This window comes from Poecilia mexicana, unplaced genomic scaffold (assembly GCF_051168715.1).
Source record: "Poecilia mexicana isolate PSO_F unplaced genomic scaffold, ASM5116871v1 scaffold_10, whole genome shotgun sequence".
NCBI classification, from domain to species: Eukaryota; Metazoa; Chordata; class Actinopteri; order Cyprinodontiformes; family Poeciliidae; genus Poecilia; species Poecilia mexicana.
In genome coordinates this window covers 13,174,092-13,201,894 of record NW_028263379.1, presented here as the reverse complement: position 1 = coordinate 13,201,894, position 27,803 = coordinate 13,174,092, and the positions used below count along the sequence as shown (strand labels likewise).

The 27,803-nt window shown below is 38.0% G+C and overlaps 1 protein-coding gene across 6 annotated transcripts in view; it reads left to right on the top strand.

Annotated features, from left to right (window-relative positions):
• Positions 1-27,803, top strand: part of diaph2 (diaphanous-related formin 2) — a 440,846-nt gene that overhangs the window by 289,069 nt on the left and 123,974 nt on the right. For all 6 annotated transcript variants that reach the window (XM_088009428.1, XM_088009427.1, XM_088009429.1 and 3 more), the window contains one exon: positions 16,954-17,078. In XM_088009428.1, coding sequence (XP_087865554.1) covers positions 16,954-17,078 — 125 coding nt within the window. The remainder of the gene's footprint in view (positions 1-16,953; positions 17,079-27,803) is intronic.

Here is a 27,803-nt window from a genome sequence, read left to right as displayed (position 1 = left end):
GTGATGTAAGAAAGTGAAACTAAGATGAATCGTTTTGTAACTTTAACCTCTTCTCATCAATTGAAAAATTAACTGAAAGGTGTTTTTTTTGTTGTTGTTTTTTTTAAAACAAACCTAAAAATAATATGGTTGCATGAGCACTTCTTTTCAGGCATGTGTTTTAGGGGGGCTATTTGGGTAGGACTCTGTCAATATGGTGCATCTTTGCAAGTTTTTTTCTTTAAAAAATGCTCAAAACCTGTAAAATAGAATCATGTAAAAGCAGCACCTGCTGTGAGTAGCCATGCTAAAGATGACGTTTTCTTTATCTTCCAGTTTTCTAAGCAGAAAACCTAAAGGTTTTGTGGAAACATTGACTAATTTTATAGCTGCTTACAAATCCACTGGGTATTGAATTAAAGGCTTTCTGATAGCCTCTCTGAAGCCGTCTTTTAATTAATATGTCAGTGTATTTTATCACTTTGTTTATTGAAAAGACCAATTTGTGTTGAAGCTATAACTCTCTGGAAATCTTGAGCAGTTTCTTGAATATTTTAAAAATAACTTTTTTGCTCATATTTTACGAACTGCACCATTAATTTCCACAGAGAACAGAAAAACCATACCATAAAGCTGCCAACTCCATATTTCACATTTGGGAGCATTTTCTCAAACTTAGAAACTTTCCCTCCAAATGTATAGATGCTCTTTGAATCTGAGTGCATTTGCAAGCTGTAATTTGGCTTTTTATGGTGCTTCTTAAGATATGGCTTCTTCCTGGTAAAATTTTGTATACTTTCCTAAATTGTTCAGTCAAAACGACCCCCCCTCTTTCACTGATATGGCATTTAGCAAAAATAAATAATTGACCTAAAGAAGGAAAAGATCAGTGTAATTTTATGCCAGTGAGAAAAAATAGTTTTATAGCTTGACTGTGTGAAGGTAATGATATATCTTATATTTTTTTCATAATATTCATACTGCTGTCAGAAAATGCAAGGGGATTTGATAGTCAAAGACAAGCTAAGTGTCTTGCTATCGCTGGTTTTCCTCGCCTCTGCCTTGACATGGCATACCAGCTGAGACCTGCTCTTTACCGAAAGGTCTGTTTTTATTCCACCAGCTGAAGCAGCGGTAAGGAGGGACAGAATCGATTGTTGCAGGCCAAATTGAACGTGTGTCGAGCTGCAGGCTGCCACAAGATAAAGGCTCTGACGCTGTCTGCTGTGTTTATCATCAGGTGGCCTTTTCTGTGTGTGCTATGCTGGGATTTTGATGTGTTAAGTCATAATAGGGAAGCCACCATTCTTTGGAGGGGCTGCCAATAAAATAGCAGACAGAGGGGATTATGTTTCATGTCAGCCCATTATTGTTTCCAGCTTCGCCCGTATACCTTTTTTCAACCTGGAGAGTCTTCTGCCTCTTGTTTTTTTTTTTTTTCTTTTGATGCATTTTATTCTTTTTTTTTTTGTCTTGATTCATTTTTCTTTGTATGTTGGATGTTTGTAGTACTCTGCTCCTCAACATTCAGATGTTGTCGATCTGTTTTACTTGTCTTCTCCAATGGAAAGGTTTCTTCTCTTAAATGCGCTTATGTTCCTTTCATGTTTTTTATCTAGTTATTTAATCTGAAAACAGCTCTGGATTATTTGACCCCTTTACCAGTTCTTGCATCATTTTCAACCTACTCCTCGCTAACTTTCCCCTGTAGTTAACGCTCTGTAGTTAACGCAGTAGTTTTAACTATAGAACTCTTCTTCATATATACTCAAGTGTCTTATAAGTGCATTATAAGACAAAAGGTACTGGACAGTCCTTGAGTGCCACTGTCCTGTAACCTTTGGATGCATCCCTGCATCACCTGAATCAAATTAATGTGTAACGACATTAACTTTGTATAACCTACTGCCATCCCAAAGAGCTAATTTAACCTTTGAATTTAGATTTTTTTGGAGCAGGGATGCATCCAAAAGTTGCAGGGCGGAATGGAGTTGCAGACCCCCTTGGCTACTGGTTAACTTTCGTGTTTTACGATTTCCTCTACTTTTCCTTGAGGACTGGAGTACCTGCGGTCAACAGTAAATGGCACATATGTGAGTGCAACTTAAAGAACCCTATAAACGGTTACAAAGACTTATGTTCCCTTCCATCCATGTTCCCTCATGAAAAGCCTGGAGCCTCTAATAATGTTATGCCGCAGCCAGACTAGGAATCCTCTGTTCTCACTGTTCATCATCCTTCTTATATACTTTTAGAACAGAGCCATTTTAGTTAATCATGAAAAGCACCATTTCCTTATGATGTTGGTAAAATTGTCCTTGCATTAGTGGAGTCTCTGTGGATGAAAAATGCAGACAGACGCAGTCTTTTTAGGTCATTTGCTCTTCACAGTGGATTCAAAAGGGTGTACTGGTCGCACCTCATTCCATCCTCTGTAAAGGTAATGATATCCTCCTTTTGTTCACACTGAAATTCTTTTAAAGCTCACCATACAGTGGCACCTACAACTCCATTTATCTACCTTTATCATAGCTTACCATTTTATGTGCATGAAGGGAGGAGAAGTAGTCGGTTACCAGCCTTACTTGAATGTCCTGTGGCTGCTAGAATAGGATGAAAGACGAGGATTTCTGCATATACATTTTCAACATTAGCACTTATAGTCTCATTTCAACTTTGATCTGCTCTTTAAATCAAAGCAGTTCATTTAGAAACATGCTAAATGAAGCACAAAGAAGTTACAGCCATCATCTTAGACTGGTTTTGGACGTGTACCGCAAATGTATTCCTGCTACTTTGAGTGTTAGAATAAGTGGCTCATAGTCACGGACAAGAACTGTACACCGAGCGCAGATTTTAGCAAAGCCTGAAGCAGGTTGTTATTGCAGTACATCAGCTAGCTGGGAGCTAAACCCCCACAAGTAATAGGGAAAATGGGAGTGCACAATGCAGCTGCCTTAGGCTACATAGTAATAGCACAAAAACCCCTTGCACTGTGTGTTTTCATGCTGCTATTGGAAGTTTGTCTTAATACTGCTTTTTTATTATTATTTTTTCTGAGGTAGTCATAAACAACAAATTTAAAAGAGAGTACCAGGTGATATTGTTGCTATTGTCATGAAAGGTGTGAAAGCACAGGGGCACGGTTCAGTGCTGGTGTTGTGTTACGTTTGATAAAACTTTTTGTGTGTTTTGTGTATGTAACCTCAGGCATGTACCATGAAACAATATTAACTTTGTACTTATTTGAGGTTTATCATGCACATGTTTCAGTTTGAAGAAGCATAGATCTGTTCTATTCAACACAAAAAAAATACTTTCTGCAGGACAGAAATTGATATCAAATGCTTTAAATTTGTTTGTTTTTTTTGTTTTTGTTTTTGGTTTTGGGGGGGGGGGGTTGTCTCACTTTGCAGGCTTTTTGCAAGTTCATCACTCAAAAACCCCAATATTTGAAATCTTCAAGGTCACTTATTAGAGGTTTTTTTGTTGTTGTTTTGTCTTTTTTCAAGGAAAACATAATCTTTATAACTTCCCACCCACAGCACAACACAAGGCAGCTTGAGATGTCCTAGATTAGTAATTTTGCCCATTGTTTACATTTTAATTTTATATTTTTCATCCCAGTTATCAGGGCTCGGCAAACATCCACTAATCTGCTAATATGGAAATGTTCCAAATAGTGCAAGTCTGTAGCACTTTTGCTGAATTTGAAAACATTTAGCTCTCATAGCATCCCTTTTTTTCTAGATAAATTATAAAGTGTTAATATACTTAGCTCTATTGATAAACTTTCATCTGGATAAAGTTCAACATCTATGTTCAAAGCTTTACTTGTCAGCTGTTACAAATTCTTCAAGTATTTAGATGTTTATATCCATGCTTTTATTTTGAAGGGGGTCATAGCTGTGCTGTAGTTCTATTTCCTCTCATCATCTCTCTTTTTCCCAAATAACTTTATTTCAAACGAGAAACATACAGGCACAAAATAAAACATGGGCAGCAGAGGACAGAATATAAACAAAAATGGTTGGAGGAAGATATAAATTCAATTAAAGTTGGCATTTTAGCATTAGCATCTGCGGAAAGCTTTAGCGTTTGCTGAACTAATGTTTATAATTATTGCTTTAGAGTTAACGCAACTCACGTTTTAGTTAGCGATGCCCACCGCTGCCAGTTATTCATTTCTATATACAATTTCAGACTTTAAATTAAAATGTTCGATGCTGCGGTGACTTCATGTGACTGTTTGTCCCCAACATCAGAGTCTGATTATTTCATCAGGCTTCATCTAATGCCAGTCAGGTTTTTTTTTTCTAAATGTGTCTCAGTCTGTCCGCATATACATCACAGTCCTGGATTGCTTTCAGTGTTGTATTCAGATGCTCTGTTAGGGGAGGGATATCAAAACAAGAAAATCAGCCAGCTAATTCATCTCCGAGCTCAAAAGTCTCATTACGCCTCTGATGAGTTTAAGGGATGCTTGGAGTGGAAGGGGGCTGTGTTTATGGCTTGGCAATCACGCGTCTCATCTTATGTGGAAAACAAAAGATGTGTCAGTGCTCCAGCCAAATGAATACTGAGCACATCCCTGCTTACTTCATGATCGTTCACTTATTTAAGCTTAATCTGCTAAACGGATGGGATGTCCTCTTTGTGTGCTGGCAGCTAAATGAAGACATATGTGGCTGGTGGAGGAATTGATCTGACCTTTCCCATCACACGAGGGATATGAATCTTTTCATATCTACTATATTAGTGTGATATAGGGCCACGTGATTTTTTTAATTTGGGTGGTTGCATGTGGGTCAATGCATGGCAGCTTGCAGCAATAGAACAAGTGTGACAATAGTAAAGAGTGGAGGACAGCACTGCAAAGAAGTAACCATGTTTTATGTGTGAAAGATCATTTTTATGAATTGTTTTCGGAGTGGACTGCTGCTGAGACTTTTTCCGTGACTAAATATGAAAATAAGGGATTATCTAGTTAAAGAAAACTAAAAACAGACCTCAACGGTTGGATACTAACTTACAATTAAGTACCTGCTGCCAACTTGTGTGATAATTATTCCTTGTAAACTTAGCGATGAACTGCAGTTTGCTGGATGTTGTCGACTAAAAGAAGCAACTTTTGTTTTTTATTTGTATAAAATCACTTTAGATGTAGTTTATAACAACATGTCATAATCATGTCATTGACTCAAATACCTACAAAGCTGAGTTGGCAGGCTTATTTCACCATACTTTTTCAAACCCGTGTCATGTGTAATCCTGCAGAGGAAATCTATAATTAATATCTGCTTTCATCATCTGTGTCAATAATAGCTACAATTATTTGCCCCTGTATTGTATCTTTAAGAGATACAATGCGGTTACTTTGCTTTAGCGGTTTACATTACAGAGATAGATCCAGTTCATATACATAAATATAAAATCAAATTTATCTGATAATATGGGCAGATTGACATAAAACTCCATACATACAACTTTATCCTAATTGCATTACAATGACATCAAACTTAGTTTGATTAGTAGAAAACGTTTTCTACTTAATTATCCCCAGCCTTTTGCATCAAGTCACTGAGTTTACTACAGTCTCTTGTACTGAGCAAGTATTTTGCAACAGTGGGAAAAAAACAACTCTCTTCTGCCAGGTTTTGTCTGAACATGATGGATTGGATGACAGAGCAAACACACAAATGCACAGAAACACTAGTCAATAAGGAGAGAATTAGCAGCAGCAGCAGTAGCTAATTACTTCATCTAGAAGAGAAACACAACTCGAGAAATCACCTCTGAAACAGTAGCAAAAAAAATATACATTATGAACAAGGTGCAGCAATATGAGTTCATTAATGCACCAACATGTCCGACCCAAAAGTTTAGTGACTCTGTCCTCTTGAATGCTTTCTAAGTTCAAGTGAAAATCCGTCCTTCAGACATCTTTGAATTTTGATTAAGGACTGTACTCTTAACTGAATAATTCAAAATGTATTCTTGTTGCCAAGTACGTTGTTCCCATCTTCCCCTCCTTCAGCCAGTTACTGTATTTTTCACCTCAGCTATCCTCTTGTCTGCCTCCGTTGTTGGGTAACAACTCTCATCAACACTAAAAGATAAAACCAGAATGCCAAATGGATATGACCTACTGTTTGACAGATGCCACTTCAGTATGAATGTTCATCTTGAAACCAATCAAAAAGAGCCTGGCTGTCTTTCCTCCCCCAGGGACTGTGTGATTTCCATTAAAAAGTCATCAATAATCAGAGACGGTGGTGGCAGCAAATGGGCTGAGCAACAGTTTGAGAATTTAAAACGTTGCCGCCTCGTACTGGTTGAAACTATTGGTATGGTAGCTCATTCCTCACTGCTGAAGCCCTCAACGCGATTTCTGAGCACAAGTGCTTTCATTTCATTCTCGTGTATTTAATTAGTTCGTACATGATTTACATATTTTAACATATAACCTTTCTTAGACATTTGTAGCAAGACATAATAAGTTGAATGAGTGAAATGCAGCAGTTTTATTAATGCCCAAACTATACAAGAACATTTTGTTTGTTTAAAGGAAAAATTATGTTCACCTTATTATCTGCTTGGTATGTTTTTATAAGGTACAGTGCCAAAACCGTATATTTATATAATAAGGTATATCAAATTCTTTGCAAAATTTGAGAAATTTTGTCATAAATAAAACAAATTTGGTCTTTTATGTCATGTAGAACAATTAGCATTTTTCTTTTATCGGTGTCTGAGCTAAGTGATCAACCAATAATTGGTTATATATAACTACATTTACTTCTTTCCACATGACAACATTTGATTCAGGTTAAAACGTATCTTTCTAGCCAAATGGCAAACACGATGTGGCCATGTAAGTACGGAAATAATTGTTAAAAATGTGATGCAGTTCGTCTTGTGGAAAACACACGGTGACAATGTGTCAAAGGTTTCCTCAGGTGAGGAAACTATTACATTTTCCTCAAAGAAACAGCCGTGTTCCAGAAGTGCAATTAAATCCTCAGGAGTATAACACTGACTGCTCAATAAGCTTAAACTTGCAGAAAATTGATATCTTCAGCTGCATTCATCTACTCCCTCTACACAACCTCTGCACGCTTGGTGCACTTATAAGAACTGCTATGGTGATATGAGATGCTGCTGTGAGAACACTTTGACTGCATAAGGACTTTTTTCTTTATTATAAGCTACCTTGCTCTACAAATGTGCGTGGATGGCAAACATGAAATGTGCACAGAGTATTTTCTGCACTTGCACAGGCATCTAAAAATAGGTAATCCTTAGATATACTAAAGTTTTACTGTAAGAAACTGATGAAGATACTTCTGTTATATTGGCTCTAAGTAAACAGAATTGAATTTAGTACAACATGTTTGAAAATGATGTTTGTTTTGATACACTTTCTGTGTTGAACTTAGCTTGATCTCTGGAAGCAATATTACAGAAAATATTCATAAAAATATATTTTATGAAGGATTTTTTTCCTTTGGTTTAATATCTGATCATAATTTTTTATCTCAGTACTTCATTTGGCTTTGTGGAATTGCCACATTTATTTCAGACCATTGAATCTTGTCAGATTTTAGTCTCTTCCTTTAAAGTGATATTTTTTTGCTTCAAACTTGGCTCCTCGTTTTCAGGCTGCAAGCTTGACAAAACCTCTGTTTGTCTTGACAACAATAAACATCTTTAAGCAGTTTGTTCTCTCTCTTTTTTTGCACTGGAAAAGCAACACTTTCACCCAGATGCCTCCATTACAAATGCAGAATAAAACCCACAAACTGCTTCTTAGCACAGAAGCATGTTGTATTAGGTAGTGTTGATTTTAATTGAACCTCATGTGGTCATTCATGGAAGAAAAATCCCCCACGCTGCTTCATCTGGAAAAGGAAAAGAGGGAGACAAACACCGTCTGTGAGTCATCAGCCACCCTCTCACTCTCCTTATGAATCATACAGCACCACATGTGCAGACGGTGAGCATCAGAGCCCCGTTTCTGAAGTATGCAATGTGAGAATTTCAACAGGGATATTTGTAAGTCTTTAGTCAGCAGATCTATCAGCCGCAGAATATCCTGCACTGATATTCGTCTGTGAATCATGAATGACACGCAAGCTTTTAATTAAAGTTGACCTGATACGTGAGCAATGATGCGTTACTCCATAGCATTTTTTTTTTTTCGTTCAGAAAAATCTCAGACCAGGATTTTTTTTGTTTGTTTGTTTCTTTTAACAGCTGCATGCATTTCAATATGGTTCCCTTAAATATACAGATATGTAGAATCACTTACAGAGGGAGCTCTTGCGCTGCAAATGGGAACAGAGAGAGCCAGATGACAGGAAGAGGAGGAAGAATGTTGAGTGAAAAGGACCTGAAAGCCAAAAAATGAAGGACCAGGAAAGAAATCTAAAGCAGTCGCTTTGTTTAAAAAGAGCTAATTTCAAAAACAGAGACTTTTGGAGACGTTTAAGGACTCACTTTTCTTCTCCTGCTCTGAATCAGGTGGCCTTGGTTTTGAGGTTGATTGAAGATTAGACTTTTATCTTTTCAGAATAAAAATGTAACAAATAATCCACGTCACATACTCAAAGAAAAGTTTTTAAAGTTTTATATAATGGTTTTTAATTGCATTACATAAAACAGTATACACTATTATGTATGTTTCTATATCACTGAGTGCATTTTGCTTTATTTACAATCTAGTAATTCATGTTGTTAATCATAAAGGAGACTTCAGAGATATTTTTCCAGCTATGTGCCAAATTTAGTAAATAATACAATCATAATAATCTTGTGAGTATAACTTATTTACACATTTATTTTGCATTCTTGCAAATAGGTGCATCAGATGTTTAGTATCAGAGGACTTTATTTGATAGAAGGTGTCTGTTATAGTTAGCTAACGCTATGCTATTGTAAGATTGTGCAACAAACAATGCTGCTCTAATTTTATAGTCCTCCTAATTACATAGCATGTAATTAAATCTACAGGTTGCTCCACACCTATTGGAACTTCTTGTAAATGTTTACGAAATGCCTTGGTATTGGTATTGTAGTACCATACTTCCTCACTCTGAAATTGATATATAGAATTTGAGTTATATATAAGTCGTATTTATATTTTATATAAATTAAAGCTACAGCATTTTCTTTGAGACATTTATGTAACGACAGCGTGTCTCAGAGGCTTAATCAGAACTGCCGCAGTACAGACTGCTACAGGATATCCTTTTTACCCACAGTGATTAGCATCCACAACAGCTCTGTAAGGGACATTATTTGAGTTTCAAAGAGTTTTTTTTTTCTTTTTTTTATTGAATGCACTTAGTTAAACTGACCTTGAGATATGTATTTTCTCAAATTAAAAGTTGGATTTTTCTACAACTTTCAGTGTGAAATTATACTTCATTACTGGATACATTTATTTTATTGCTAATATGTGTGGGGAGCACTGTATAAAAGTGCAAATCATACTCTTATCAAGTAAACATCTGAAATTGAAGTGCTTCTCCTTTTTCCCTTCAATCAGACTCAATTTTATCATCTTGTCATTTGTATTGCATATTCCATAATTACAAAAATTCTGCAGATTTTTTCTCATCTTTTCATGCAAAAATTAGTATTTTCCCTTTATGTAAAAGCTGTTCCTCCCTCTTCATTTTCTCATGTGGTTTTTACTTATGCTCACCATTTTTTTGTGTTTCTATAAATATATATCATCACGTTAATGATAAGGGAGACGTTAAGGTAGAAACCTTTGGGATCAATAAAACTCATATGCATACCCAACATGGAAATCTCATGTGTGTCAGATTAAATTGAGCATGTCCTACAATGAGGAAAAACTTCTTTGTGTGATACTTTGGATATCTCATTGTGGGCGTTCATCTTTGTGTGAGCACCCATGGGCTTACACCCGGGTAATTGCTGCCGCGTGCTTGTACCGCATATTAATTGAAGTTCTGTCATACTTAAAATGTTAAATGTGTTAGATCCGCGCTGGATTTGTATAATGGTAAATCATAAGGCAATTTTCAGAGACGCCTTCAGCTCAAGCACACTGAGACCTAATCAAAGAATGTAGCTGTGTAAAAAGCGCGTCTGTTAGGCTTTTTTTTTTTTTTTTCTTACCAGGTACTTTGCAGATGTCAGACGAGTCGATAAGCCAAGTGAGGTTTTGGACTTGTTGGATATAGAAATGTCAAGTGAAACATAAAAGCGTGAGGTGAAATTGTCTCAAACGTATGCGATAAGGCACGACTTTGAAGCTGCGAATGAAGTAAGTGGCTGGAGTTAACCACTGAGGTCTATTACGACTGCCACACCCCTCACACACAAACCGTTCTGGTCGGCTACGCTCAAACAAGTTTTCATCTGCTGCTGTGATCTCCTGAGTGGAGAAATCCTTGAAGAATTTACATCGTCTTTTATTTAGAGTGCTTCCGGGTTACCACTGTCTGAGGAGCCAGTCATCTTCCATCTTCATTCATGTTGAAACCATTCAATGTTTTTGGTGATGAACATATTGACTCTGAATGATTAATTTCAAGGTACATTAACAGTAGCTTAGTTCTTTTAAAAAGAAACTCTTTGCACCTTCCTAGTAAGTTTGGGAGTCATATTTACCATTTTTTTTTATATTTCAAACACAAGAATCTGTGTATTTTATTGGGATTTTATTATCCAGATTAAGCACGGTATTAGTCTGGAATCAATGTGCTGCCCAGAAATTGAGATCTTGGCATGTCATGACAGTCATGAGATCATACAGCAACAGTCTTCAGTCAGAGGCCTCTTCAGATGCATTACAAGACTGACTGCTACCAGAGTCCACCATCCACAAAGACCCTCAAAAAATACTATGATTACATGAGTTACAGAAGCATGCATTTCCCTTTGTGATGATTTATTTTTTAATTTAATTACAAATCCTTATAAAATACTCGGATGATTATGTTTATAACATGACAAAATGTGGCAAAGAAAATCCAAAGGGGTGTGAGTGTTACTGCAAAAATGTCTTTATCACGCCTGATATTTTAGGAGTCCGCACTCCAAACTCGAGCTGCATTTTGTTTCTTACGTGACGCTTGATGTAAACATATCACAGCTGAAGCGTTAACAAAGAGAAATGACGATGCCCAGGAGTACAACAGGTTTTTGGGTGGATGGCTGTCAGTAGAGAGGAAGTAAACCATCGCACCTCTGTGGGTCCCTCGCTCCCTTTTTTTTATTGCAGAGGGCAGAGACTCGCATTGGGCACCAGCACATCATCCTGACTGATTTCCTCAGCACTTTCTGGGGAATTGTCATCACCCCAGGTCAATGTCTAAACTTTCCCATGCATCAAAATATATTGTAATTGACTCCATTTGTAATTCCTCCAGAGATCTGGCACTGGGGTGTAGCTTTGATGGCTGCCAAAAGCAATAAAGTCTCACAGACATGACCCCCATTGTAAACAAGTCCTCCCTCTAGAGGGTGAGGTACAGGAACCTTTTTTTTCCCCTCATTTCTTGCTTTTTCTTTTGGTTTTCCCCATACATCCATTCACATGATATAATTTCAAAATGATGCCAGGTTTTATTCTCATCAAGTTGGTACTGAAGTAATTTGTTTAGTTTTACAGGGTTCGAATCGAGTCCCTTGCAAAAGTATTAATATTTTTCACACTGAGTCAGGATGTACCTGCAAAGTTTGATTTATTTGGATTTTATTAGGTAGACCCAACACAAAGTAATTGGAAATTACGGTACTGTGACACCATGCACCGCCTCATTTACATGTATCTTAATAAGTATGTTGTACACAATCATGGAAAAATACTTAACAGTAAGAGATATCATTTTAAATTTGTTTTATTATTTATGTCCTGACATTAGATCATATGATTTACATGAATCGCTACTTTGGGGCCTCTGTTGGATGGATGGGGAGTTATCACTAGTTTAATCAGACTCACAAATCTGTCTAGATGTTCATATTTGTGGTACATTAAAGAGTCCAGCTTGATAAATGAAAGAAGAAAATAGAGCAAAAATAATAAAAGATTTACTGTTACTTTCACGCAACTATCAACACATTCACAGTGATTGCAGCTGTGCTTATGCAAATTGTTTATTTTCTATCAAGATGCAATAGCTATCTCTTAAATATCTGTGTAATAATAAATAATTCAACGTAACATAAATATTTAGAATTTGATGAATAACTGAAACTATTTACTTATTTATAACGGAGCAGGAAGACGCCAGTCGTCTGATATCTGAACACTGAACCGTAATGTTTATAGATTACACTGGCACTCCCCCCATCTCTTTGTTTATGCTGTCCATTAAATTTTCTAATTTGCCACTTTCTCCTGCCTGCTGTTTGTAACGTCACATGATCCGAGATAATCAGAAAGAACAATGTGACTGCTGTGCCACAGCAACAATATCACTCTGGCTGCTGCAACTTGAGAGGCTGAGGGGGAAGAGGAGCACAGATTTTTGTTTTTCTTCATGTTTTCCACCTCTCCTGCCAAGTAATCCGCTTTCCACTTCATCTCCAGTTCATTTTTTAGATGCCACCAAGAAAGAAAGAAAGAAAGAAAAAAAAGAAACAGAACTGAAACTGGTATTCCTGTGAGCTAAAATTTGTCTCAACAATTTTACGTCATTTGATGCACAGACCCTAAAAAGTCTCCCAGGTTGCTTCCTCGCTTTGCTGTGTTGCATATGCGAATAGGGCCGTGAGAGGCTTAAGGAGGGAGGCGTCACGCTGGGCCGAGATTGCTTCCAACCCCGGGGTTTCCGCCGGGCCACAGATCTGTAGCGTTTCATCTGCGACAAAGTTTTCTTACAGCCCCTGCACCGTTTCTTCCTCCACCGTGAGGTTGACATCGCTTTCAGAAAAAAAAAAAGATATACCAGTCTTTTTTCTTTTTTTTTTTTTTTTTAACGGGACATCTCTGAAACCTGCTGTTGTACATCTGGTGGAATCACAAACACTGTCTTGAGTGGGTGCTATCACCTCCGGTGCCCACTGTGTAGTTAGAGCGCAACACAGCTGTCCTTAATAGAGTTCATGTGCAACAGCTCCACCAAGATCCACCATGTTGTCAAAGTGCTGAAGTGAATTACTTGTGCAGTTTTTCACTTTTAGTTCCATGATTTTTCCCACAAATCAAATAAGTTAGAAGATTATTCAATAGAAGTGCATTCACTTTAGGTAGAGCTGGTGTCAGATTGTTTCAGTATGATAACTTTAATGCTGCTCTTATGATGAACATGTAAATCTAGAAGGCAATGGTGTCAACAAATTGTGTGTACTGGGAAAAATTTAGTTGAAATGAAATAGATTTGTGAAATTCAGATTTAAAAAAAAAATTTTTTACTACTTGCAAATTGACAAATTGTGCCATATTTATTTCAAATAAATGCCCTCCCCCCCCACAATCATTGTGAATGTGAAACAAACACGGGATCCATCATGTTTGCAATATTAAAAGAAAAGTGTACAATTTTTAACCTTTATTGAGTGAACCACCTTCTGTTTTGCAAGTAAAGACACTTTTTTCAGCAAACTCTGAGCATTAAGATCATGATATGGATTATTCTTTTGTTTGAAAATGCTTGTAAAGGAGAAAGATAATGATTCGTCGATCTGAGTGCATTTTGGAGTAAAAGTCTGCTGATGTTTGAGGTTCAACTTCCTGTATAATTAAAATAAACTTGAATCGTTACCGGGACCAAGATATGAGATATCCAAAGTATCACACAGAATCATTCTGAGGGCCACAAATAGCCCCCGGACCGCACTCTGGATACCCCGACTACTTATCTTGAAGTAGTAGCTTTTAGAAATGTTGGTATATTTTTATGCAAATAGCGACTCAAACTTACCTCATGTGTTCACTTCTCCAAGGTTCTAGATGCACTTATGAAAGACCTTCAGTTTTGTAGCATTTGACTTTGTCTACATGTGTAAAAAAAAAAAAAAAAAAGTCTTAATTTTTCTTTGTAACCTAAAGAAGCACTGAAAGAGAACTTTCCTTGGCAAACTTGGACTATTTGTCTATAAATAACAAGAAAATTGCCCCTTTCACAAATTACAGAACCGAACGTTGACATGTTCACATTATTGTGGTTGATTTGGTATTGTGAGCTGCGCAGTGTGTTTCTCTGACACTTTATTTGAGCGGTACACGGCAAACATAATGTGCTCTGTCTTTATCTCGTTTTTCCCTTTTTCCCTCTCCCCTGTAGGAAGGAGGAATGTGCCAACAGCTAGTGTTACAGACCTCATATCAATAAATATGTTAAGTTAGAATCTTGTCTTTCAAATTGCCTTTTGTCTTCCCTGCTCTCTTTCTTGTCCCCCATACATCATGCAGCCTGGCGGTTATTTCCGTAAAGTGTGCCTGTTAAAAGACCCGTGCTGCTCTTCCTCACAGCCATTACCAGAATGTCCAACCCCTCCCGTCCTCCGTTTCTCCTCTGATCCACCTCATATGCATTCACGGGACTCTGGTGTTGCTATGTATTTTATTTTTCTCCTTGGATATTGGAGTAGGATTTTCTTTTTTTGCAGATTTACTAATTATATCCTAAAGGAATTGGTGCTAGATTTTGTAAACAAGTGATTATCTCAACAATGAACCGATACTACGTGCTGCGTGTAGCTCTAAAAAGAACATTAACTAGCCCATGAGCATATACATTGTGGTGTATAAGAAACAGATTTGTTCAGGGTAAGCAGTTCATGTTCTATATTTGTGTCAGTGTGTCTCAGCGGCGGGCAGCTCCCATGTAAACAATAGTCTGTGCAGAAGTCCCATGGCTGTGCTCTGATCCTGTTAACAGCTCCCCTGAAACCCCGGCGTACTTTGCTTCAGCCACTATTTCTTGGCTACAGTAGTTACTATAATCAGTATTTCAGCCAAACCATTACTCAGTACTATCAGTCAGGCCTCAAGCTACTATAATACTACTATCAGAAGGCACAGTGCCTGACAAAGACCTCCCAGCAGCTCAGTGTGAACGCAATTGTCTCTTTTCTTGCATCATCAGCCCACCTCTCTTGCTCGTTCGCTTCCCCCTTTTCACCATTAGTGAAGCTAAGATCACAGTGGCAAAGCGTAGGGATCTCAGAGGCCCCATCAGTGGAGAAACGAGCGATGTGATACTGTGTTTTGCTCAGTGTCATTCCCAGGAGTGGAGTCTACGGGAATTGGGGAGGAGGGGCTGGGAATCTCCCAGTCTGTCTATCCAGGCAGCTCGCTGTAAGGTCCAAATAATGACAGAGAGCTCAGGCTTCACTCACGCTGAATTACAGCTGAACTGTATGTGGATCTGGTAGAAATGTGTGTGTGGATGAAGTTTAGTTGACTGGTTGGAGGTGGTTTGAGATCCAGTTGTCAGCTAACTGTCTGAAAACAAACTGAGACTAAATCTGAACTTTGAAACCTAGATAAAGAAAAATAGATAAATAAAATAAGGAATGGTCTGATGGGCTCTTTACCCTTATCTCAATACCACTGCATTTACATCTAAGTGCATTTGATCATTTTACATCCAGTTCATCTCAAAATTATCCACTCCCCTTTGTGAGTAAGTCATTTGTCAAAAGATGATGAAACAAAGAACAGTATTAAAATGGAAAAAATCTTATTTGGCATAACAAAGTCCTTTATAATGGCTGACAAGCTTTTTTTCATATCAACTGGCATTTCGCAGATTTATCTTTGCTTTAAAAAAATTAAAAATTCTTAATTTTTCTCACTAATTTATAATAAAGAAAATAATCTCCATATGTCTAAACCATGTGCTATTTTTGTTGTTCATAAATTATTGCGTTAATCTAACACAAACAGTGCTTTAGGGGTTATATCTTGATAAAGTGTAAAGAAGGTCAAGGAGAGTAGCACAGCATTTTTTAAATTTAGTCACATTTTCTAATATTCTTTGACACAATCGGGCACATTTGTTGGTTTTAGGCTTATCCGAATTATATTCTTGGAATGAGGCTGTCAGTTTTTTTCTGAAATACAAATGGAAAAACTGCATTTTGCGTTTCATGTGAACCATTTTGTAAAACTTCTGAACTCTTGCCCTTATTTAGGTTCCAGACCCTGAGCTTCAGAAAAATGTTGGTCTTTTTTTTTTCTTGTTTTTTTTTAAGAAAAAACACAAACCCGTGTATTCTGGGAAACCCTAACCATTCCCTTCAACCAGTTTTGTTTGACTGAAGACTGAGTTTTATCAGTGTTTTCATCGTTCACGTACACTCTCATCATCAGCCCAAGCTTCTTGTTAACTACTCATCTAACATATGAATCCATTTAGGAGTTTATTTTGCTTTCACGGCTATAAAAAATCAACCAAAAGGTTTTCGATCCACTACTCTGTGAGCCAAATTTAGCCGGAACCGCAATTCATTGACAAAGCCTCTAAAGTTATTTATATTGCTTCTGCGTGCATCAATAAAACTAAAAGTGCAACCTAAACTTGGGACTGCATCCATGCTCCTGTCCCGTCTGATCCCATTAGACGCTGCTTGCTGTTTGAAGTTTCTACTTGAAAGGCCTAATCTGAATACTGTGGATTTCACAGCTACTCTGCAAACAGTGATTACAGACTGATTAATGAGCCAGAGCAGACACAACTACACACTGTACACACACACACACGCACGCACACGCCCGCACGCACACACACACACACGCACACACACACACACACACACACACACGCATGCAGGCTTTCTAGGCCACACACAAATTGAGTTTACTGTAGTCAGTTTGTCGCAACACACAGTCTGCCTCGGTCGCAGCTGGTTTTTCTTTGAATGCGACGTTTGTGTTGATTTTGTTAGGAGGAGGAAGGACTTTTTTATATTATCATTATCATTTCCAGTAAATCCAAATGTTGATAATGATCTATTGTTATCTTTTCTGGGGTTTTTTTTTAGTGTCTGCTGAAATCCTGAAGGGCAGTCTGACCACAATGGAGAAGCAGATTGAGCGACTGGAGAACGATATCGAGAACTTCCCCAAAACCGACGACCCCCAAGATAAGTTTGTGGAAAAGATGTCCATATCCTTTTTAGTCTGGTGATTCTCACACCCCTGCATGCTTGTTTTCCTCCACACTGAATACTGTCGGTGTTGCTCGTAAACGTGCGTGTTTGTGTTCTGCCCGGCAGCGGCGAGCAGTTTAAGTCACTTGGTTTGATAGGTGACACCCAGGGGAGTGTGGTGGGAATGGATCCGACTGCCTTGCTCCGAAATGTTGATCAGATCTCCCTCTTCATTCCTCCCTGTGTCCCAAGAGTGAAGTCGTGCCCATAGCTATTTTTACTGCACTCTGCCACTGCTGCCTGTCCCCTGAGGGCCTCTAATAGGGGCTTCTAGCCCCCTCACACCATCTTATCGCCTATCCCTGATTTCATCTCTTGACCGGGCCACACAAGCCTCTCCACAGAACCAACTTTCCTCGTGGCACCGCTCCCGTTTCGATAACAGAGTGCTTCACTCTAACCTGAGCATCTCTGCTCCCCCCAAAAATTAAATTAGCCTTGTCCCTGGCTTTTTTTTTTTTTTTTTTTTTTTTTTTTCAGCAACCTCTCTGAGAAAAAAGGTCCTCAACCTGCAAGTTTGATCAGTGGTGAAAATCAAATCTCATGTCAACACCCCGAGGTTAGATTCCCTTACATTAGAAAGAGTAAAAACATTAAAACACTCTCCAGGATCCGTTTTGTGGCTTCTAACATAATAAAAAATGATAAAAAAAAAAAAAAGCAACCTCTTGAGTAGTTGAAAAATTGTCTGGTGTGGTAACACATAACCCGATACTTTCTGCCTTTAATCTGGCATTTATTTAGATACTGAGTGCTATGAGAGTGATAGTCTAAGATCACAAATAACCTGCTTTAAATCCCCAAAAAGCGCTTAACGTGATGAAATTAAAATGAATGAGCAAACCCGAGGCTTTCACGTGGCTTCAGGAGCTAGCAGGCAGGAAAGCTGCTCTGCCCCCTGATGCCAGTATTGATTCCCTGAATCCTTGGAGAACTGGAGGGCTAGAGCGAGAGGAAATGGGGAAGTGTAGATTTACTGCAGTATGGCTCTCTTTCACTGTCTGGAGCTCCTCCCTGGAGGTTAGCAGTGAGAAGCCGACTGGCCATGACCTGAGAAAACCTCGCTCCCCTTCTTCTCCCAATCTCACCTGAATGTTTCGGTGTTAAAAGCTAAGAAAACTTTAAAAGTCTCTGATATTTTTGGTTCTTGTCTTTTCCTTACTCTTTCTTTTCTTAAACAAAGACTATCACAGATTCTAGTGTCATAATTATGGGTCGAAAAAAGCCCTTATTTATTATTACTTGGGCACAATGCAGCCGCAAACTTAAATCTGCTTAATTTTTGGCCATTCTTCTTTGGAAAAGGCACTGATTGAACTGTCAGACATGATGGAGAGCTTTTGTAAACAGGAGTCTAATTCGCATTTCAGCCTCTACTTGGACTAGGCCACGGTAACACATAAATATACGGTGATCTAAACCACTCAAGTGCAGTTCTGACCCAGTCTCAAGACTTTTGAAACCTGTTTTTTTCAGAATTATCTTCAGTTTAGCTCAATTCCCTCAAATTTCTGCAGAAGATAAAGACGTCCATAGCATGGTACTGCCGTTAGTCTACTTAGTTTTTCAAAATGTGTTAGCCAAATGTTTAATGTTGTTTTGCTGTAATCTGATCACCTTTTTTCCGCATTTACTGGGACTCTTACGAAGCTTGAGGAAAGCTTTGAACGGGATGTTTTACAGCGCATTTTTGACATTTACTTTATTCTTTTCCTTGCTTACTTTTAATTGCTGTAAGTATGCTGAATGACAAAAGTTGAGAATGAGTATGACAATGAGGAAGCAACAAAATACTTTTTTTCAGAACTACTTAATTTTGTTTTTTCATATCAGTTAATATCTGAATAAGCAAAAGAAACGTGATTTTCATAACGTATTCAGACCCATTCAATAATTTAGAATATTATTGAAAACCCCATTTATTTATGGAACGTTATCACCAAGTGAAACACATTATATAGATTAATTGCACACAGATGGATGTTTGAAAGCCATTTTGCTGTTAATTATGATGATTTTTCACTTACATCTCTTGAAAACATGTCATTTAAAATTAGAATATTGCCTCAGACCAAAAAAGCTTTTACAAACAGAAATGGGGACTTAAAAAAAAAAAGTTATTTTCAAAAGGTGCTTTTATTCTTACAGACGAGACTCATTGGGACGTTTATTCTAATGCATTGAAAATTAAGGTGTATACTGTATCATAAATGATATTTCATTTTTTAAATCACTAACAATGGATAGAAATACCTAGTTTTATAAGTTGATTAGATGTAACCATGCTCTTCTGGATGAAACGTAGCTTAATATGTAGCTTTTTTTAGATGCTGCTTCTGCTTCTGCTGTGGAAAAGTAAAAGGTTTAATTTTTGCCTCTCTGCGACTGTTGGCACGATTCCAAAACTCATTACGCTCCAGTGTCTCTTAGACATAATTTTAGCTAATTAAAGTGGGCTACATCTGCCATCTTTAGCAGTTTTGTGTCCATTTCAGTGGAGAAAAAAAAAAAAAAAACATGATTGCAGGTTAATTTCAAAACAAGTTTAACTGACAGAAATACCTCTCATCATTTCCTCTCTGTTTGGTGATAACTCTCTGAAGTCAGACAGGTACTTCTGTCAAGCACTGGCTTTATATATCTTTATTGGTGGTTCAGCCAACTGAGAATATAGCTGAGCAGAGATGAAACAGATTGAAATTGTAATCTCCAGAATGTTAGCCTATGAATATTTCTCTGCTTTAACATGACCATGTATCTTCCCTCATGGTATTTCACATAGATAACGTAATTTCCTGTTTTTACTGCCTCTACTATTGGAAGAAATGCAACAAAATTATTATGCTCTAGATTAAGTTGATTTTTTTTTACCAGTTATAATGTAGTATTTTAATGAATGCATTTAAGAGAAAAGCACAGACACAATCTTGATTGGGGAATTTTTACATTTACTGGTGATAGTGATTTCTATTTGGTCCTTTATTCCCTTAGAAAAACACAAGCAGTAAGTATATTTGCAGTAAGTCTGGAAAGGATGGCAGCTGTGGTTCTTTAAAAGTTTTAACCTACCTGTTTTAGCTGAGTCCAGCTTTTCTTTTATAACTGTAACATAAGGACGTAAAATAACACCATTGAGTTGCGTGTTGCTGCAGGAGCTGTAAAATATTTTTACCTTTTCTAAGCAAAGACATGATAATTGCTAAGTTTTAATTTTTGTGAGTATTTATGAGAACGCAGAGCCTTAGAATCTCCAGCAGGTTTGGTTGTTTTTCATAATTTCAAACAAATCAGTGGATTGAAACTAAAATACGTAAACCACAACGAAAAACCTGCTTATTTGTAGAAGGTTTGAATGATGCACTGTTGAAACAATGACTCTTGGAACAGGACCTCTGTTTATTTAAGATTGTTTTTTTCCCCAGTTTCATCGATACACATGAAGTAGAATAATTAAAGATGCTTCCATTAACTTTATCCGGCGATGGGAAAAAAGGGATGTTGGCTCCTTGAAGCATGAGAGATGGAGGAACAACACCAGCTAAAAGTCATGCATTTGATGCTTGAGTAGCCCTGAAAAAGTTCAGCGAAGCTCTGTTGTCTTGCCTGATGTGGGCTGTGATGAATGAGGCAGTCAGTATTTGTATTCATTAGAAGTAGAGGAGCCACTTTTTAATGCGAGTGATAATTTTCTAGAGATAAACCATGTTTTAAAAGCAATCTATCTCATTTTTGTTTGCTTACTCTCCTTTCTTCTGATTTCAATTTGTTTAAGGCTAAGAAATTAGATCATCGTCAAGTAAAAAGTCAATACGAATGTTATCGAATCACTTTCTTACCTTTTAGTTAAAAGTTGTTGCCTGAAATGATGGCAAAGGAAAATAATGAAAGAAAGAAAAAGAGAAAGACGTACCAGAAGCACTCCATTTGGCTTTATTGATACATTTTTCTCTTTTCATTACTGTAATGTATGCAAATTACTGAATGGGGTGTTTGTTCAGCAGTTTAGTGATCTCTATCTGTCAGAAGTAATGGGGGCCCAGAAAGGCTCTACAGTTGAGGCACAAGACCCCAGAGAGCCTTATTTCACTGCAGAGGCTATTGCTTTCACATGCACCATCACACACACAAACACACGCACACACACACACACACACACACACACACACAGATGTAGAAATGTGTGTTTGCTGCTGGTTGTTACACAGCAGAGTAGAGTGGGACTCTGCATACTAGAATATTGATGTAGTGAGGTGGCTCGATGGGGCGCTATGAGAAACCAAGCAGAAGCCTGATGAATGCTTGGACATGTCTAATACATCTCACTGTGTCGCGCTTAATGACTTAACCCAATGTATTGATATTCAGCTTAACCTTTTATTTCCCTGAATACCACACTCAGAGTATTTTGTTATCTCCACACTGAGTGACAAGGAGGAAGGTGTCATTAAGCTGCATTACTTTGGTTAGACTTTGTGCTTGTGGAAATGAGCGACACTGCAGTTGGGTTTCCCTAAGGGCTATGTCAAGCAGTTTGTTGTAATTGTGCTTGTTGAGTCCTTGTTTCTCTGTCCAGTCATTTAACAATTTGTCCTCCGATTAGTCATGATCAGATCAGAGCGGTAACATGTTGTTCAGGTTTTCCTTTAGTAAAGAACTGTTCTATATCCAAGAGTTTACACAGTTAGTTTGGATTTCTAGACTCGTGTTTACTTACCCTGAAGCTCTAATACTGAATGTAAGGAAAATAGTTTAGAGAATCCAGCTTATTGCTTTACTTACTCTGTTTGCATACCAGGACAGGGCTCTTTGAGCAACAGTACAAATCTCCATTTGTAACTGATACCTACTGGTGGAACTGAAGCCCGTAGTCCTTGGATTTGGGCCCGCCATCCTCAAAGAGTCCTTTCCTGAAACCAGCTTAGTCCACCCACACGGGGTCAGAGCAGATGCACTTTTTACCAGCCCTGAGGCAAGCCTGTAATACTTTCGCTATGGTTTAAAAATTGACAGAGAAATTTACACAGGTTCCATGTTTCTCTTGCAGTCTTCACCCTGTTTTAGCTCGGTCTTCAAAGTGAGAGCTTCACTAAAATATGTTTGCTGATGGCTCTTGTCTAAGACATGCTGTTGGCTTCGAGGTTGGTTTGTGTAGAAGTGCTGCAAGAGACACTTATTGTCAAATAAAAGGCTGCCAGTTGCTCTATTTAGCAGCTGGCTGATTGTAAGAAGAAAGACACCTACATTTGTTTTGCAGGTAAACATGACCGTTAAGTTGCATTTCTGTGAAAACCACTTTCACTGGTATATATTTTTTCTTCTTTCTTCTTGTGTCAGACTTGCTTGTTTTATATTGCATAAGGATTTCATTTCCACCGTTGGTAGATCACGGTTTTACTGTGATCAACAACATCTTAAGATTTGAATTCACAGAAGTGACTTTTTTCATTTCATTTCGTGCGTTTGAACAAGCACTAATGTTCCCGATTTATTTGGTTTATTTTGTCTGTTTAGTATCTGAAAAAGTGGGTCAACTAATACTAGAGGGACTTTTGGTAAGGCCTAATAATTTATATAATTAAATAAAAAAAAAATGCTCAACCTTCATTCCTAAATCCTTTGCAGTGTGTTAGCACTCCCTCCTAATCACCACCTTCTTTTAACCTCCCCTTTATTCACCCTGTGTGTTTTCCGCCGCTAATGAAATGCACTGTAAACTGCTTGGCCAATTAAGCAGAGCACAGCCGAACCACGTCGGCTTTTAATTACAACGAGAAAAAATCTGTGGAAATGACTTTAAATAAGTAAAGGTGCCTGGAAACGGTCCTATCTCATTCCTGAGTTCTGCGAATACGTCTGTCACCTCAACGATTCAAATCAAGTAAAGACAAAGGATGAAGCCACAGAATATTGCACTCCTTGAAATAATTAGCGATGCTTCATAATGAATAATGCAATGTTGAAACGAAGAAAATTAACACTTCTTAATACGTGTTGTCTGGAGGAACACTTTTAAAATCAAGTTTGGGATCTGATGACTCTTGCGCGCTCCTCTCACAAAGTAACAGAACTATTTTATAACATGTACTTTCATAAATGTGTCATCTTATGTGATCAAACTGATTTCCATTACTGTAATAGCAGAAACATTCATGTGTGACAGAACAGTTTTCATAAAAGAAACACTGACGCTGTGTTTTTAGGTGTGCTTGGCAGCATTAGCTCTTATATATTCTGCGTTCTGCACCGAGAATACGTCGGTTATTACATTAACTGAGTCGCGGCTGCCACCGAGAAATTATCTAATCAGCAACATGGCGCTTTACAAGCTTAGCATGGCTTAAGGGCCTAATGTAACAAACTTCAAGATGCCAATACAGGCTATAATTTCATCACTTTGCAGCTGTGCACATTTTTAAAAAGTAAATTCAATAAAACTCCAATAAGGACGTTGTTATTTATTATTTACTTGATGTTGTTTTATTACAAATAGGGAATTCCAAAGGGAAAATTAAATCCAACATACAAAGCAATATTGCAAAAATGCAGGTATTGTTCCTTTGGGAAACTAATAATAATAAAGTTATAAATAAACAAATAACGTCAATATACAACGCAGATAGGTGGCACAGTTTAGTGTGTGGTTTCTGCAGTTTCACAGTCTGCAGAAGAAGAGTGCAGCTCTGTTTGAAAGTCACATGAAACCTTTGATGTTTGGATCTTGTTTTCTTTTTGTCATAATTAGGGAAAAAGCTGACAGAAAAGTGAAAAATGTAGCCATATGGAATAGAACTAACATAAAAAAAAATTTTCCAGACAGATGACATGTTGGTATAATTAAAAGGTTTATTAAAATCTTTCAGGGATATGAATAATTTTGAATTTACCTCTGTCTTGCCTTTTCCTGTAAAACTGTGAACCCTCCAAGTTGCCCTCAGGTCCTCAGGGAGTCTGTTCTACAGTCATGAGCCATAATAAGTAAAAGATGCTTCCCTGCAGGGTTCCCCCCCAGCCCCCCCAACTCTCGGGATTAATTAAAGACCTGCCTTTAGATCAAGAACATTTAAATCTTTAAAAGCCAGTAAAAGAATGTTTAACGTATAAAAATGTTCAACTGTAGCTCACAAATCATTGAAAGCTATAATTCATGTCAGATGCAGGAACATTAATAAAAATCCAGGAAACATGGGTTTTAGGAACAACGCATTTAAATGTCCTACTGTTCAGTTTTATTTCATCACCTAATTAAAAATGCTTTACTGCATCATCAAGTATCAGGGTGGTAATCTCTATAAAACAATTAAACTTTTTTTTGGAGCAAAATGTGTCCAGAATATTTTGCTTCTACTCACTTTTGTCACTTCCAGACAGTGGCTTTCTTAGCCCTCATGCCATGAGAGAGAATTTCCTTACCGTTTGCCAATCAGTGTCTTGTTAGACTGTGACACTTGGCCCCATGAGGCAGCTCTGTTTACCAGTAGAGTGAGATTGCTGCTCTCTGGAGCTGAGAGGGGGTGTGGCCTGGAGCACAGAAGATGCTCCCTTGATGTACTCTGAACCTTTGGCTCCAGACAGAACAAGTGTCACATTCCTCTGATAAAGCCTCCATGCCCTGCCAGTCCTGGAGGGAGTCCTCTGGGACGTGTCATGTCCTGTAGGTGTTCAGGCCAGCTAACCTGCTGTATAAAACACAGTCTGACACACTTTCAGTGTCATGGCTTCTTTGGTCTGAGGTCAAAAACATAGGATGGGAGGTTAAGTGGCAAGGAGGCAACATGTGATAAGTCTTGGGAATGATTTGTTTAGTTGATTTACTTTATTTTAGTCTTTTTGTGTGTTGCTCAGCAGTTGTGTAGCTTTCCTACTTTTGACACGGGTCTCTGCTGATTATTTCTGCTCTACTGAAACTCAGGCTAAGAACCCAGCGGCAGAGGCTCCAATCTGCACCTCATTACTTCCCCAAAAGGCCCGGGCTTAGTGCAGGGTAATAGACAGAGGCCCAACCACCCTCATTTGTCATGGGCTCCTGGGTTTGATGCAAAGCCCCCCATGAGCACTTGTTGCCGAGCTCTAATCCTGCAGTAGACACCGGCCATGCTTCTCTGCTTAGCCATACTGGCTCTCCTCCGTCATGGCTCATGATTTCACTTTCATTTGATGTTTTAATGAAATCCCTGAGACTCAGGTGAATGGTGTGCCCCATTGATGGCAAATTATTCTATCAAATGCAAGTGGAGGAGGAACGTGATCAGTTATTTGTCAAGTAAATAAGACCTTGAAAGGCTTTACAGTATTTTGTGTGTGAATCCACAATAGAAGACAGTCGGAGTGAAATTTCACTGAAGATGGAAACATCATGCTCCCGAAAATCAGAAATAATACATCATTTTATTCAGCTTTTCTTGTAAACCACAGAAGAATATTAGTAATAATCATCAATGTAGTAAGAGGTCATACTGTGAAATTGTGTACTTGTATTTCTAGTTTTAGACCAGTAGGATTTTCTGCAGAAATTGTTGGATCTTTTCCTACAAAGAAAGGTCATCATCATCAGCTGACGTGGTGGTTAAAAGCTCTTCTTGCTTCTGTCATTGAATTTTAGTTCATATTTTTATTGTTTGTTTTAACCTTCCAAAATATTCTTTAAACTCCTCAGATTACATTTCTGTTTTATGTATAACCTTGCTTGTTTTTTTTTGTTTTTTTAACTCTGATTATCCATGTTTTATATCTTCTAAAATATTAGATTACATAGTGATTTATTATCCAAGTAAACTGTTAGATTTTTTTTTTTTAACTGATTGTAAGCTCCATTTGGCACACTGTTGCTATCTATGGGTTTATGATGTACTTTTTAAAAAATAATATCCCACTCTAACCTTTTTACATATCTCTGTCATGATACTGGAGATTGTTGTCATTTTCCCTTTCTGTTTACAAGCCATTCACCATAGTTTGTCTCTTATGTCCCCACAGACACAGGCTGGTATTAATGAGACTTGCCTGTTTATCGGCCAGTAATCACCACCCCAGCATTTGGGGAACCTGCATTTGTTTGCTCCTTGTCAGTTCCTCTCCTTTTGTATTTTAATTGTGGTTTTTCTCCCCAGTTCTTTATTGATTTGGGAAGTTTTCTTTCCCTTTGAACTTCTTACCTTTGACGTTTCTGTAAGCTACTTTATTATTTCATATTCAGACAACTGAGCAGTGATCATGCCTGCCTCCGGGTTGAACTTGAGTCCTGACAAACGTCCAGGCAATCAATTAATTTAATGCTACCCTATGTAGACTGTTTGTCTGCAATGTTGACCTCACCTCAGCATGCTGAAGGCTTAAGTAGCAAGAAAACCTTACCCTCTCTATATATATCTAGTAGTAAACTTTTAACCTGCTTTACAGGAGTTGATGTTTCACAAAATTTTCATTTCTTTTTCTTAGTGCTTGTATAAAAGGCTTTTTTGGACATATCCCAACATGCATGGCAGGATAAACAGAGTAACTTTTATGTTACCACTGTTTCTTCACAGAAAAAGTCCACTGTTGTTTGGGCTGTGCAAAGGTTTCTGTCCATTCATGAGGACGATGGCTACAGCACCACAGCCCCAGCATTTCACTGTGCACTTTGCTTTGAAAGTCCTAGAAACTATAGAAAAGTCAGAAGAGTAAGAGATCACTAATTAAAAGGAATCAGTGACAGTCAGAAACACTAACAGTTACAAACGACAATCTGATGGTAGTCAACAGGGGATTCTCCATTAATTGGCAAAATGAGACTCATCAATCACACAGGGAGGGGGGAGTGCTGCACAGACAGTATCCTGTCAGAGACCCCCACTGAGGGGGGAGCAGCATGACGTGCTTCTCAGGGACAGTCGTGCGGAGGAGTAACGGTTTCTCCTCCAAACCGCCTCCTCTCCCTCCGCCATGTTCCCCCCCCCGACTCTGTTTCTCTCCACATGTGGCTCTCAGTAGACATCTCTCCAACTCATTCTGACAGGCTTTGTTTTTGCTTGTCACATTTGAAATGGGGATTGGCTGCCATTCTCTGCCAGTCAAGGCTGAGACAGAATTGTCAAAACACACTGTTGAATTCCAGCTTTTAGAGGATATTCTCCGCTGATGACATGTGCTGAGTGGCTTGTAACTCCATACTGCTTCTTGGCATCGAAGCACCGGTGGTGTTTGTTTTCTCTACAGGAAACGTCAATAATTTAATTTATAAATATCTTTTTTTTTTTTTTTTTGGCATTTTGAAATGTTAAAACTCAATTAGTTTAGATATTTGATTGTTTTACTCACCGTTAAGCATCGACATTATTACTTGCAGTATGAACTAACAAAGACAGATAAAATCCTCGTCTTCTGTTGTGAGTAGTGTGTGATGTTTGAGCTGGCCAAACACATGTCGGGAAGCACTGCCTCCTTCTTTGCGGACAGGTCAATGAACGATTGACTGTTTCATCAATTGAACCAATCAATGAGCTGTTCTCTGTCTTCATTCCACTTGTGTGGTCTAGTGTGGTTACATGCAAGCTGAGATTTTCAGTCGCCATTACTTTGTGCTGCATCTCTGCTTCATCTTTACATCTTACTTTGTCTCTTTTTTTTCTTTTTTGGGGGTCGGGGGAGGGAAGGCACAGGCTGCCATTACCGACTTGCCACCGAGGCTATTCTCTTATCTAATG